Source organism: Marmota marmota, unplaced genomic scaffold, assembly GCF_001458135.2.
Source record: "Marmota marmota marmota unplaced genomic scaffold, marMar, whole genome shotgun sequence".
In the NCBI taxonomy this organism is placed as follows: Eukaryota; Metazoa; Chordata; class Mammalia; order Rodentia; family Sciuridae; genus Marmota; species Marmota marmota.
The window spans coordinates 90,927-106,092 of record NW_025999960.1 but is presented as its reverse complement, the minus strand read 5'-3'; the positions used below and the strand labels follow the sequence as shown (position 1 = coordinate 106,092).

Genomic DNA, 15,166 nt, shown 5'->3' with positions numbered 1-15,166 from the left:
GTCTTTTGGTGTTCCCAGCACCAACATCCACCCCCCCCCAAAAAAAACCTCTTTATAGATTTCCCCTTTAGCAAATCAAACTGCTTACCTCTTTGTGTAGTTCTCATACACCTTCCCAAACACTATCCCTCGATGGGGTTGCCTTGGTGTCTGTATTTTGCTGTTAGTTATATACCTCTATTATTTGGGTTGAACTTTTGGGAAGCTTAAATTACTCTATTACATATATATTTATCTGGTATGTAGCTTTCAGAATTATTTAACTTAAAGATGAAGCTTCTATATGACACTCATCTCCAACATTTACTGTCATACTGTAGATCTTACAATACTGTTGATCACTTAGGAAACCAGTATCAACCAAGCTGATCCAGAGGCCCAAATCAATGGGCATTTTTTAGTAAATTACTAGCAAATAGAGAAGCTCTCTTTCTATTGAGATTGCCCATTATAAAATACCCACTTGGAGCTTCTGAGTGTCATTATGGAGAGAGGGTCCACCAGAGGCTAAAACCCGTTGGTGGAAAGAGGGAGAGTCAGAGAGGCAAAGTGCTACAGCATCAGGCTGTGATATGAGCTGGAAGAAACCTTTATTGGTTAAACCACTAGGACTTTGAACTTGTAGCCATAAGGAAAGTTTGTGAATGTACCCCAAATCTATGAAGTAACACTCTTCATCATAACCCCCTGCTTAGTGGTCTGAGAACCTGGGGTCTTGAACCCCACCTATGTTTCTACACTAGAAAATAGCTAAGTGCCAGGCATGGTGGTGCACACCTGTAACCCCAGCTACTCTGGAGGCTGAGGGATAGTGAGACCCTGCTTCAAAAAGGGCCCGGGATGTAGGTTAGTGATAGAGTGCCCTGTGTTCAATCCCCAGTCTCTGTGTCTGTCACACACACACACACACACACACACACACCCACAGAATCAAAGACACACTTTTTGAAAGTGTATTAATTAAAAAAAAACTACAAATAGTAATTATTATAAAATATAATTTAATTTCACTATTATTTACCACAAAATTTTAAAAATATCAATATACAGACAAGAGCAAGTGAACTGGAGAGAGCTAAAAACTGTATAAAAGGCAAATCTACACTTGAGAACATATATGAGCATCGGGTTCAGAGAGCCTACCCCAGACTGGACGGGTTTGCTAAGGTCAGTTCTCACTAGCAGCACATCTGGGAAGCTCCCTACACCAAAGTTCTTATATTATGTGAGAAGGCGCCCCCCAGACCTCCCTTGGAAAGCATTTCTCATCAACCAACCCACACCGGAGAAGCTGACTCATTCTAGGCACAGAAATCTTAAATAATGTCTCTCACAGGCCCCAGGGAGCTTGGGAAAATTAATGTCATCAAAACATAGCACTGTGAGAAAGGAAAGGTGGCACCTAGTGGCCACTTAGCTGTTTTTCTTTATGGCTTCTTGACAATGCTGTCAACCCTGCTCTGCCCTGAACAGTGTTGGGCAAATCTGAGTCTCTTAATTCCAGAGCTCAGCGATGACCTACCTGAATGGCAAGCACAGCTCTAAAGCAGGATCTGAAACAGAAACCACCAAACACAGTCTGGTAACTAGGCATGGGATAGTCCACATACTGGTGCCCCAGACTCCCTCCACAGAACGGGACTCAAGAACAGAAGTTAATTTATAGGAGACAAAAGTAATATGGCCTTTTCTGTTGTCACTGTAGATACACACTTCCCTTCAATTTCATTATTCACTAATATTCTCCACTCAGTATTTTCCTATTTCCCAAAGGATTTTCAAATTCAGTGACAACCAGATGGTGTCAACCTATAACTCAAATTTTATTTGACTGTAGGCTACCATCATGTAGTAAAATGTCTGATCAAATTTTTAAATCTGGCACATGACTAGAGGCTCAGTTACTTGTACTTAATCAAGGATCAATAAATCAGGTTGACTGTTTAACAGTAGGCAAATAGACATTAACACTAGTGGTCTGAAAAAGATCAATAAATATCTTTCAAACAGTATTTAGAGGTAAATATCATCCTGATGGTGTGAACTTTGGTCTACTTTAATAATATCCACTTGATGAAATGATCTAGAGCAGCACTGTCCAAAAGAAAGAATGAGAGCCACATGTGTGATTTAAAATTTTTTAGTAGCCACATTAAAGTAAAAAGATACAAGTAAAATTGTAATGTTTTGCTTAATTCAGTATATCCAAAATAACATTTGAATATGTAATCATTATAAAATTAACATGCTATTTTACATTCACATACTAAGTCTGACATGCTGCAGCCCCAGCACGTTTTACAATACAAATTTTATAATTTGTATTGTAAAATACAAATCTGGTTTGTATTTTACTTTGATAACACCTCTCAGTTTGTAACAGCCACGTTGCAAGTGTTCAATGCCACATGTGGCAAGTGGCTACAGTAAAGGACAGTCCAGTTCTAGGTCTACCCCAGTGCTTAAGTTCTGGATTAGAATCAGAGTCACAGCTGGGAGTAAACTCAGAAAGCAAACTTTTTTTTTTTTTAAATAAGTAAGGAAACTGAGGCACAGAGTTTTAAATGGCTACAGAGGGACTCTGGCTACATAGTCCCTGGCTACACAGGGACTCTTCCCACTCTGATATGATGTTACAGAATCAGAGGCTGTGTGCCTCTGATTCTGTTTAGGATGAATTTCTATAAGTCTAATTACCAGATCAAAATGGCCCACCTGCTTTAAAGTCCAAACACAATATTCTTTAATTTTTGCATGGTTAAATATGTCAATTTTCCCCCTAATTTTTTTGTTTGCTTTATGCTTAAGAAGAAAACATTTTTTCTACTCCAAAATCTGAGGTAACTCTCAGAGTTAAGAAAAAAATTACTGTCTTTGATATTTTCATGCAATTTATAGATGTGTTATTTCTCACCAAAATTCAAGATGTTAACTTATAGGAGACAATAGTAATATGCATAATCCATACAAATATTTTAGTCCTAATTGAATGAATTTTGGAGAATACACTAAAGTTGGGAGAACCACAGTACCATATAAAGCATGGATGGGCTGGATTCTGGGTCCAGGACAAGAGAATCTGCGGAAAAAATTAGAGTGGGCTAAAAAAAAAATAAATAAATAAAATTTAAAAATGTATATGCCCAGAGCATTCCAAGGGCTACCTGCCTGTTGGCCTATGGAATAACCCCTTCTTTTGCAATAAAAAACTCCTGCTGTGCAAGGCAGCAAGGGCTGCATCCAGAATCTCTGCCCCTCGAATCATGAGGGTTTGCCCCTCCTATTTTTGAGGCCATCCCATAGTGATGATATAACCTACCACCAGGAACCTGCAATGGTGCAGTTCCCTAAAAACAGCTCTGTTGGTGGGCAGGCAGAGGGGCCATGTGATCTTTCATGCTTCTTTCAACTTAGCTGTAGTGCTGGGGCTGCAGCACGTCAACCCTCCCTCACCTTGAAGGGTTTCTTTGGCGTGTTATAAACCTGGATGTCTCTCAAGGCCTCAAATGTCAGCCCAAGAAGGGTGCTGACCCCTGATGTTGCTGGAACACGGTATGGGCTCAAGAGCACAATGTGCCAGTACATCCTCAACTACACTTGAAAGAAACAGTTGCTTTGGGTGATTGCCTGTTGGTATGTCTGTCATTAACACATCTGATGAAAATTCTCATTTATCACTTACGGCCTCCAGAAATATCATGAAGGTCAAAGTAACACATTGCTTTGGTGAGGGGCTCAGAGGGAAATTTGCTGGAAGGGTGTAGCACCATATGGAGAAAAGTGGATTTGAACCCTTCATTGGGGCCTGAGGACTTCCCTCTTAGTTTTCCAGCCTATCCTTCTTTTGTTTGTAAAATACAAAAAAAAAAAAAAGACATAGGAACTCATTTGGTAATCTGTAAAGAGATATTAAAACACAGGTATTTATAAAAGTATGATTCCCAAGAAGGTAGGTATATAGAATTTTAATTAATCTTAGTTCTTATACTCAATTTGAGCTACTTCTGGATTAATTACTATTTAAAATAATGCTTTCCAAAATTTTAATTGTAACTAGAAAATTGGTTTTAAAATGCATTCTCATTGCCTTGATTAAAAAAATGTACTGAATATTTACTTCATTACTTTTTCCTTACAGGCATAACTGAAACTACCTAGAAAACTACAACTATTTCCTGGATCAATTAGTCATTTAGCTAGTGAGGCCATTGCTTTGCAAATATGTATAAAGAAACTAGCTTATACATATTAAACACTTTAAAATCCATGAATTTAATGTATGACTTTACCCAGGACATTTTTTTGGGGGGGGTACCAAGTATTTAACTCAGGGGCACTCAACCACTGAGCCACATCCCCCACCCTATTTTGTATTTTATTTAGAGACAGGGTCTCACTGAGTTGCTTAGTGCCTCGCTTTTGCGGAGGTTGGCTTTGAACTCTCAATCCTCCTGTCTCAGCCTCCCAAACCAGTGGATTACAAGAGTGTGCCACTGTGCCCAGCCCTTTACCCAGGACACTTAATCTGCCTGGACCTATTTCTTCCTAACCATGTTTCAACAGCAAAAGTCTATTCTATCTGTAATGAAAATCTTGAGTGTTTATATTAAGAGCTAGTTTTGTTAATCAACAAGATCTAGGACCTAAGATTCTTCCTTTTCTGTAAACAAAGTTGAAACTGTTTTTTTGGCTTTTTTCTGTTTTAAACAAGAAGTCATCTCACTTAAAATTCATCTGAAAGTGCTTGGCTGAGCATAAATATCCTGGCTGTGTTCTTGCCAAATTCTACAAAGATTGATTATAGTATTCATCAAGATTATGATTACAAGTTGCACTGTCCCTTTAAGCGTACAAGCACTCCCTGTTTTCTTAGAACGAATGCCCTATCCTCAATTAAGGAAATGCTCAAGAAATGGAAATGTTCCAAATTACACAAGCCTATATCACAAATCTGTGGTAAATAAATCTTAGACACAGGAAAATGTCCACATTAAATTTTCCAAACTCAAAACCACATAAAAAAATAATAAAGTCAAAACAACATGTATGTGGTGGTATTGGTCAGAAATATTTTAGTTAAAAATACGGCAGCTAGTGGGTTTTAAGCTATTTCATGGCATAAAGGGGGTGATAATAAACTGATCAGTTCTCTTTGGAGGAAAATATATTTTCCAACCTCCCTGTTGAGAGTAAGGTGCAAACCTATAAAAACTGGTAGATCATTAAGAAAACATGAAACCAGTAGTATCCATACAGTACTGAAGAAGAGACAGTGTTTTGTAAATGAAATGCTTGAAAATGTTTCTCATTTTTGGAGACAGAAGTCAAATGCTAGAGTGTCCATTGGATGTCACTGAAGTCCCCAGGGTCTCCTAGGCCCCCCTCTGCTTCTAAGTAATTCATGAAAGCAGCCATGGCTGTGTCCTCATTGTCACACAGGGCATCGAAATCCAGCTGTGCGCTGTCACCTAGTGAATTAAAATACAGGCTTGCATAAGTGAAGGTTACCAAAGTCACACATTTCACAAAATTGGAGGTTGAATCAAAAACGGCAAAGCAAGGCAGAGACGTCATCCAAGGTACTTTCAGAATGTGAAGCATAGGTCTAAAATTGGCAAAACCTGATGTATTTTTAAATAGGTCACCTATTTTTATAACAATCTGATGTTAGATAAGTTGCATTTGATTCATCCAATGTACAGAAGCTTTGTAATAGGAGATGGTACTGCTAAAGGGAACAGACTCTCAAAGTGTTAGGGCCTTGGGTGTACGTGCCTGGAAGGACAAATTTAACTTTCATCTGCCTTGAGAAAGATTTCCATTTGTTTAAGGCTAAAAGCAAAGGACTGAGACAAAAGTGTTATCTTCCAAAAAATCTGAAATTTTCTTACAGGTAGGTAACCAGATTTCTAATTGAAAAAGGATATATAGAAGAACCATTCAAATTAGAGATAGAAAGAGGTTCTAGAAATTAAGGGTTAAAACACAGATAAAGATTAACTGGTTTCTGGATATCTTTCTAAGTACAATAGAATTGAAGATGATTTCTATGTGGTTCTCTGTGTGAAGCTGAATCAAATCCCTTGATTCTCTTTAGCCTCAGCTTTCTAGAAACTGATGTCAGTTATGGGTGTCTGAAAATCTTTGATTCAATTTATTAAAATCTTATACTTCTTTTTGTGATATATATCCTTTAAAAAATTCTTGGTGATTCTTGAATGGATATTTTTTTCCCTACATAGAAATACCTTAGATGTATTTAAATTGCATGTATTCTGGGCTGGGGTTGTGGCTCAGTGGTAGAGTGCTTGCCTAGCATGCACAAGGCACTGGGTTCAATCCTCAGCACCACATAAATGTAAAATAAAGATATTGTGTCCACCTAAAAGCTAAAAAATAAATATAAAAAAATTAAATAAATAAATAAATAAATTGCATGTGTTCAGCAACATCTAAAACCGACTGAAATAACAACTGAATTCTTCACGGCACCTATATTTTAAAATCAAGAGTATGGTTTCTCTATTTAGAATTTGGAATGAGAAAAATCTTAGTTTTAAAACAGTGTGCTTCTTCAGAAGTCTTCTGTGCCTGAAAACAGTGAGTAAGAGGAAGTTTCTGGAAAACTAACGTGGCCGGCTGATGCCAGAGACAACTTACTGAGGAGAGGTTCGTGAGTGCTCTGGCTTTGCCTGGTTGTCTCCAGCTCCCCTGTTTCTGAAGGACTCAGTGAAAACAACTCCTGATTTGACATCTGCAAAACACAGAATAATGCATAGTTAGGTTTGCACTTGAGTGAGATAAAAACCCCTTGGCAGTCAGCAGACAGGGACCTGCCACCAGCACCACGGCCCCCTGGCAGCGAGCACTTACTGAGTGCTACAGGGCAAGCACCCCATGGGCATCATTCCATTTCATTTCTCAAATGTGAGGATCTGAAGTCTAAAAATACATTATCTTTCTCAAGGTGTTGAGGCCATGATAATAAACCAAGGCCACTAGGCTCTAAAGCCACCACCTCAAACCACAACGAAAGGTATATGCTATAAGGAAAAATTTTACAAGAAGAAGGCAAAATTTATGACCACAAATTCTTTGTGTCAAAGTCATCTCAGTTAAAAAAAAATGATGGCAAACCTATACTTCTTGTGAAATTACTGGGCAATAGTACTTTAGAGTGCAGAACAGATTAGAGCAGATCCTTTTACCAAAAAGTTTTAGACTGTTCCATGCAACACAATCTAATATTCAATGTAGCTCACAAATCATTGGTCTGTATTATTGTATTAGGTTGATGTATTTTATCTACAAAAAGCCTATATAGAGTATGGTACTGGAGATTTTCTTACAATAACTTAAATCTGTTTCCTAGCATATTGCCCCATTTGCTAAATGCATGAACAAATGAATGAACAGGTCAGAAGACTTAGATTCTTACACAAATTCTATATAATATTTATATTTTTAGGTTTTTGTCCCTGGTCATATATAAATTCTTTTCTCTCATATTCTTCTACTACCTAGTTTACATACTTACTTTAGAGCTTTTTGTTATTTGTATCATATTAGAATTATATTGTATTTTCATCTTCTAGTTGAGTACTATGTTTAGTCATTTTTGTATAAGCACCAAGACATTTCAATTAGCTAGTGTATGTTTAATTGAATGAAATAGCAGGGCTGGGACTGTAGCTCAGTGGTAAGCATTTATGAGGCCCTGGATTTGATCCCCAGCACAAATTTTTTTTTTTCTTATGGCTTATCTTTTTCAAACCACAGGAATACATGTAATCTACCAATTTAGAACCTAACTATAATCACAGCTACCATTAATTGAGCATTTACTATGTGCCAACACTGTTTTAAGAGTTTGTTTTTGTGTTAAACCACTGAATTCTCACATTCCTTCAGGGGATATATTATCATCCCTGCTTTATAAATGAGGAAATTGAGGCACAGAGTTTAAGTAACAAACCCAAGGCTATATAGCAGTAAGTGTCTGAGTCACAGCTTGGACCCAGATGGTATTCTAACAACTTCACCCTTAACCATTATTCTAAACTTTGATGCATCTTAAAAACCATTGAGTGGCAAGAAAGAGTTCATTTTCTTTTACAGGATGGTTTCTTTTCTCAAAAGAAATAATCAAAGAGCAAATTTTATCATTCACTGATTTCGTGAACATTGTCATTTGAGTGTACTTACATTCCTGCAGGTGACAGTGTGATTATCTCTCATTGGCTCTGTTGGACTTGAATCATCAAAGGACGAAGACTGTAACCTTTAGAAAGTGACACATAAAACATATGCCTTATTTACATATTTAAGGAGAAATTTGCATATTTTTGTCTCTGAATACATAAAATACAGCAAGGAACTTGAGGCTGAATGCCATAAAGGTTTTCCCAATCAGTCTGACTTGTTCAGTGCCAGAGTTACTTTTGAAGTGGAGTGCTGAAAGACACAGTAAAAAAAGAAGTCAAGCTCTAGAACAAAGCCTTTGAGTAAACCTGCCACATAATAGTAGAGCAAAAAAACAAAAGGAGAGCAGTGTAAATCAGCTACTTGTGTCAAAAATCAGTCCTCACACTGTCCCTGGTAGTGCATGCCTGTAATCCGAGCAGCTTGGGAGGCTGAGGCAGGAGGATCTCGAGTCCAAAGCCAGCTTCAGCAACTTAGGCCCTAAGCAACTCAGTGATAAAATATTTTTAAAAAGGGCTGGGGATGTGGCTCAGTTATTAAGCATCCCTGAGTTCAATCCCTAGTACAAAACACAAAAAAAATCAGTCCTCATGAAGATTTTATGCCAAAACAGAAAATCAAAGATTATTAACATTCTATAATCATTTTCAAGTGAGAAATATAATTTTTATCCCAAATAATCCCCAGGCACAGAATCAATGAAACATAGCACAGAGAAGAGAATGGCAAAAACATAACTTTACGTCTTCATGTATTCCTAAGAACGTTGGTAAGAAATTACAGAGGAAGAAACTAAAACAGAAATAAAATGCCTTAGGTCGCAAAACCATGAGAAGGAAAGATTGGGGATGCATCTAGGGGGTTTTCCAAAGGACAGTCCATGCATGCAGCTCAGCCAGCTTTTCATTTTGTGGTTTCATTCCCCCTCACCTCCACCAGTTTTATTAAAGTATAACTGATTTACAAAATGTTTGATATAGGTATACATTGGAAGATGACTAACATATTCATTTCATACCTATTTTGTGGTAAGAACACTTAATATCCACTCACCTTGCAGTTTTCAAATACATTTAGTGCATTACTATTAACTACATAGTTACCATTTTGCACAACAGATCTCCAGAACTTATTTACCCTCTTATTGAAACTTTGTACCCGTTGACCAACATCTCCCTGACCCCCATCCCTCATACACCAATCTACTTCTATCAGTTTTATTTAGATTCCAGATATAAGTGAGATCATGCAGCACTGGTCTTTCTGTGCCTGGGTATTTCACTTAAAATAACATCTTTCCTTCATGTTGTTGCAACCGACAGGGTTACAATGCCTTTGTATACCTGTATAGTATTCCACAGTTCTTTTCATTCACTGATGGACACTTACGTTGATTTTTTGGTTATTGTGAATAATCCTGCAACAATTGTGGGGGTACAGATACTGCTTTCATTTCCTTTGGATATATCTGATAGTGGGATTGCTGGATCATATGGAAGTTTTATTTTTAATTTGAAGAGGAACCTCCATACTATTTTCAATAATGGCTGCAATTAGATTCCCACCAACATTCTCCATATCCTTGCCAACAATTGCTGTCTTTCATCTTTATTATATAGACATTCTAACTGGAGTGAGGTGATATCATTGTGGTTTTGGTTTATATTTTTCTGATGATGGTGAGATTGAGCATTTTTTCTTATGTATTGGTCATCTGTATGTCCTTTGAGCATTATCTATATCCTTGCTCGTTTTCTGAGTTGTTTTCTTACTGTGGAGAGGTTTGAGCTCCTTGTCTGTTTTAATATTATTTTAATATATTGTCAGATATTGGAATTGTAAATATTTTCTCCCATTCTTTACCCTGTGGTTTCCTTTGCTCACAGAAGTTTTTAGTTCGATAAAATCCTATTTGTCTATTTTAGCTTTTGGTTGCTTGTGCTTTGGGGATCCTTTTCAAAAACCACTGTCCAGACCAATGTCATGGAGCTTCTCTTCTGCTTACTCTTTTAGTAGTTTTATAGTTTCATGTGTTTTAATCTATTTTGACTTGATTTTTGTATATGGTGTGAGACAAGAGCCTAATCTCATTTTTTCTGCAGGTGGGTATCAGCTTTTCAACATCATTTATTGAAGGTACTGTCCTTTATTGAGTGTTGGCAACTTGGTCAAAAAACAATTGATCATAAATGAGTGGACTTACTTCTGGGTCCCTGGTTCTGATCCATTGCTCTGAGCCTGTTTTCATGCCAGTAACATGCTGTTTTGATTACTCAAGCTTTATAGTTGATTTTTGAATCAAGTGGTATAATGTATCACATTCTGTTATTTTTGCTCAAGATAGCTTTTGTGGTTCTGTATGAATTTTAGATTTTTTCATACTTCTATGAAAAATGTTATTGGAATTTTGATAGGGATAACACTGGATCTGTGGATTTATTTGGGAAATATGGACATTTTAATAATAATTGTCTCAAACCATGAACATCCACTCACCTAGCTTTTCATTTATTTGTATCGTCAATTTCTTTCACCAGCATTTCACAGTTTTCTGTGTGCACATCTTCCATGTCCTTGGTTAAACTGCTCCTAAGGTTTTTTGTTTTTGATAGATATTGTGAATAGAATTGTTTTATTGAATTCTTTTTGGATAGCTCATTGTAAATATATAGAAACACTGCTGATTTTATATCCTGAAACTGAATTTGTTTATTCTAAAGAAAATTTTGGTGGAGTCTTCAGGGTTCTCTCCATATAAGATCTTGTCATTTGCAAAAAGACAGTTTTACTACTTTGTTTCCCACTTGGATGCCTTTCACATCTTTTACTTACCTACCTGCTCTGGATCAGACTTAAGCACTATATGGATTGAAGTGGTAAGAGTGGTGGGCATTTCTATCTTGTTCCCAATCTTAGAGGAAAAGTTTTCAGATATTCACCATTCAGCAGTCTATGGGCTTCTCGCATATGGACTCTATTAAGTTTAGTTCCATTCCTTCTATAGTTTGAGTATTTTTTATCATGAGATGTTGAATTTTATCAAATGCCTTTTACACATCTATTGAGATGATCTTATGATTTTTATCCTTCACTGTTAACGTGGTATATCACATTTATGGACTATGCATGTGTTAAATGATCCTTGCTTCTCAGGAATCAATCTCATTCAGTCATGGGGTATGACACATTTAATATGCTGTTGAATTCAGTATGCTAGTATATTTTGAGGATTTTTGCATCTATGTTCATGAGTGATATTGCCCTTTAATTTTTTGTTTCTCTTTCTGTGGGTAGTGTTGGGGATTGAATCAAGGGTTTCATACATACGAAGCAAGTGTTCTACCATTGAGTTATATCCTGACCCCAGTTTTCTTTTCTTGTGGTAATCTTATCTAGCTTTGGTATAAGGGTAATGCTAATCTCATAAAACAAGTTTGGAAGTGTTTCCTCCTCTTAATTTTTTGGAAGAATTTCAGAAGGATTGGTATTAATATTGTTTAAGTGTCAGGTAAAACTCAATAGTAAATCCATCAGCTCCTGAGTTTGTATTACTGATTTAATCTCCTTATCTTTATTGGTCAGTTCAGATTTTCTATTTCTTCTTGATTAGTCTTGGTGGATAGTATGTTTCAGGGAACTTAATCCATTTCTTATAGGTTATCCAATTTTTTGGTATATAATTGTTCAAAGCAGTATTTTATTGTCCTTTGTATTCCTTTGGTATCAGTATTAATATCATTTATAACTTTTAGTTTATTTTTTAGTGTATATATTTGAAGTATATAATGTTTTTGATATACGCAGCTCCAGTTGTGTATGTGTTCAGCACCAAAAAACCTAAGCAAATTTTTAGGATACGATATTAACTCATGTTCTCATGTTGTACATTAGCTCTCTAGATTTAGTCACCTACAGAAATGCAAATATATATACTTTGACCTACTTCTCCCCATTTCCTTCCCCTCCCTGCCTGTGGTAACTACCACTCTGCTCTCTACTTGCTGTTTCTATTTATTCCACCTTTTTTTCTTTTGATTCTGTATGTAAATGAGAATACATTATATTTCTCATTCTGTGTATGGATTATGTCACTTGGCATAATGCCCTCCAGGTTCATCCATGTTGTCATTGTTCATAATTTGAGTCTTCTTTTTGTTCTTGGTCTAGATAAAGATATTTCAGTTTTATCTTTTCAAAACCCCAACTTTTAGTTTCATTTGATTTCTAATTTTCAAATGTCCATTTATTTCTGCTCCAATAATTTCCTTCTGCTGACTTTGGGCTTAGTTTGCTCTCCTTTTTCTAGTTCCTAGAGGTATCAAGCTAGGTTATTTGATATATTCGTTTCTCCCCCTTAATATGTATTTTCCACTAAGAATTGCTTTTACTGCATCCCATATATTTTTGTATGCTGTGTTTAAACTTTCATTTGTCTCCAGAATTTTTTTCTTTGATTTATTAGTTGTTTAGTGATACACTGCCTAATTTCTACATTTATTAATTTAAAAATTTTCCTCTGATTTCAAGTTTCATACCACTGTGTTCAGAAAATACATTTGATATATGATTTATTTCAGTCTTCTTAAAATTTCTAAGACTTGTTTTGTGGCCTACCATATAACTCAAGTGTTCTTGAAAACAATGTAGTCTGCAGCAGTTGGATGGGATGTTCTCTATATGTCTGTCTGATCAATTTGGTGAACAGTGGTGTTGTTCATGTGCCCTGTGTCTTCACTATTTGTCTGGATGCCTTTATCCATTGCTAAAACTATGGTACCTACTATTAATGCAATTTATCTCTTTAATTTCATCAATATTTGCTTTACCTATTTAAGTGCTCTGATGGTGGGTGAATAAATATTTATAATTGTTATATCTTCTTGATCTAGTGACTTATTTATATGATGACTTTCTTTGTCTCTTGTCACAGTGTTAGACTTAAGGTCTATCTTGTCTGATGTGAATATAGCCACTCCTGCTCTCTTGGTTACCACTGGCATGAAAAAAATCTTTGTTCATCCCTTCATGGCCAGCCTCTCTCCTTGGAGCTAAAATTAATCTCTTGTGGGCAGCATAGAGCTGGATCTCGTTTATAACCCATTTGAGCCACTGTATATCATTGAGTGAAGAGTTAATCCATTTACATGTAATTATTGATAGCTGACTTACTCTGCCATTTGTTTTCTGTGTTGTAGCTTCTGTGTTTCACTGTTTATGACCTGATTTCTCTTTTTCTTTTTTTGGTGGTGACATATTTTGATTTATCTTTTATGTGCCTACTATAGGTTTTGTATTTGCCATGAAGTTTACAAAAACCATCTTATAACAGGTCATTTTTAGATGGCAATTTCAACCATATACAAAACTTCTATACTCTTTCCTCCATTTTATGTCACTGGTACCATTTTCTTTTGTCTATCATATATCTGTTAACAATAACTAGTTATAATAATTTGCTAATACTTTCGTCTTTTAAATTTTATGTTAGAGTTAAGTGATTTGTGTACCACATCACCGTATTAAAATATTCTGAATGACTATATTCTTTACAGGGAGTTCTATATTTTCATGTTTTTATGTTAATGTCCTTTCATTTCAACTTAAAGAACTCTGGTTAGCCTTTCTTGTAAAGAAAGTCTTGTAATGAACTCCCACAGCTTTTGTCTGGAAAAATCCTTCTCCCTCTTTCATTTCTGAAGGACAGACTTCCTATATATAGTATTTTTGGTTGGCAATATTTTTCCCCCTTTCAGCATTTTGATAATATATTCTCACTAGTTCTGGAACTACATTTTTCTGTTGGGAATTTGATAGTCTTAAGGAGGTTCCCATGTTTATGACAAGTTACATCTTATCTTTATGCTTTAAAAGTTCTCCTTGTCTTTGATTTTTGAGAATTTGATTAAATATGTCTCAGTGACCACCTCTTTATATTTACTCTATTTGATCTTTATGGATCTGAATGTTCATTTTTCTCTCTAAGTTTGGGTATTTTGTGCCATTTCTTTAAATCAGATTGCTTTCCCAAGACTGAAGTTTCAGCTCAATGCTAGAGGGCTTGCCTAGCTAGCACTTGTGAGGCACTGGGTTCAATCCTCAACACCACATAAACATAAATAAATAAATAAAATATTGTGTCCATCTACAATTAAAAAAATATTTAAAAATCAAACTAGAACAATACGAGAATGCCTTTTTTTTTAATCACTTCTGTTCAACATAGTCCTGGAAACTAGCCAGAGCAATTAGAGGAAAGAAATTAAAGAGATATGAATAGGAAAAGAAGAACTCACTATCCCTATTTGCCAATGACATGATTCTATATTTAGAAGACACAAAAAATTCCATCAGAAAATCTGTAGAACTCATAAATGAATTCAGCAAAGTAAGAGGATATAAAATTAACACCCATAATACATCAGTGATGAATCCACTCAAGGAGAAATTAGGAAAACTACCCCATTTGCAATAGACTCACAAAAAAAAATAAAATAATTGGGAATCAATCTAACAAAATAGGTGAAAGACCTCTACAGTGAAAACTATATAACTCTAAAGAAAGAAATTGAAGAAGACCTTAGATGAAGGAAAGATCTCCCATTCTTGGATAGGCAGAATTAGTATAGTCAAAATGACCATACTACCAAAAGTGTTATACAGATTTAATGCAATTCCTATTAAAATCCCAATGAAATTCTTCATAGAAGTAGAAAAAGCACTCATGAAATCCATTTGGAAAAATAAGGGACCCAGAAGAGCCAAAGCAATTCTTAGCAAGAAGAGTGAAGCAGGAGGCATCACAATATTAGACCTTAAACTATACTACAAATCCATAATAACAAAAACAGCATGGTATTGGCACCATAACAGACATGTAGGCCAATGGTACAGAATAGGAGACACAGAAACAAACCCACATGAGCACAGTTATTTCATACTAGACACAGTCACCAAAAACATTTGT

At 35.8% G+C, this 15,166-nt stretch overlaps 1 protein-coding gene across 4 annotated transcripts in view; it reads right to left on the bottom strand.

Moving 5' to 3' along the window:
- Positions 1-984: 984 nt before the first annotated feature.
- The window catches only part of Arntl2 (aryl hydrocarbon receptor nuclear translocator like 2), a 75,031-nt gene continuing 60,849 nt past the window's right edge, over positions 985-15,166 (bottom strand). For all 4 annotated transcript variants that reach the window (XM_048802458.1, XM_048802457.1, XM_048802459.1 and 1 more), the window contains 3 exons: positions 8,206-8,281; positions 6,661-6,754; positions 985-5,468 (listed from right to left, as the gene is read on the bottom strand). In XM_048802458.1, coding sequence (XP_048658415.1) covers positions 5,332-5,468; positions 6,661-6,754; positions 8,206-8,281 — 307 coding nt within the window. In that variant the 3' untranslated portion in view covers positions 985-5,331. The remainder of the gene's footprint in view (positions 5,469-6,660; positions 6,755-8,205; positions 8,282-15,166) is intronic.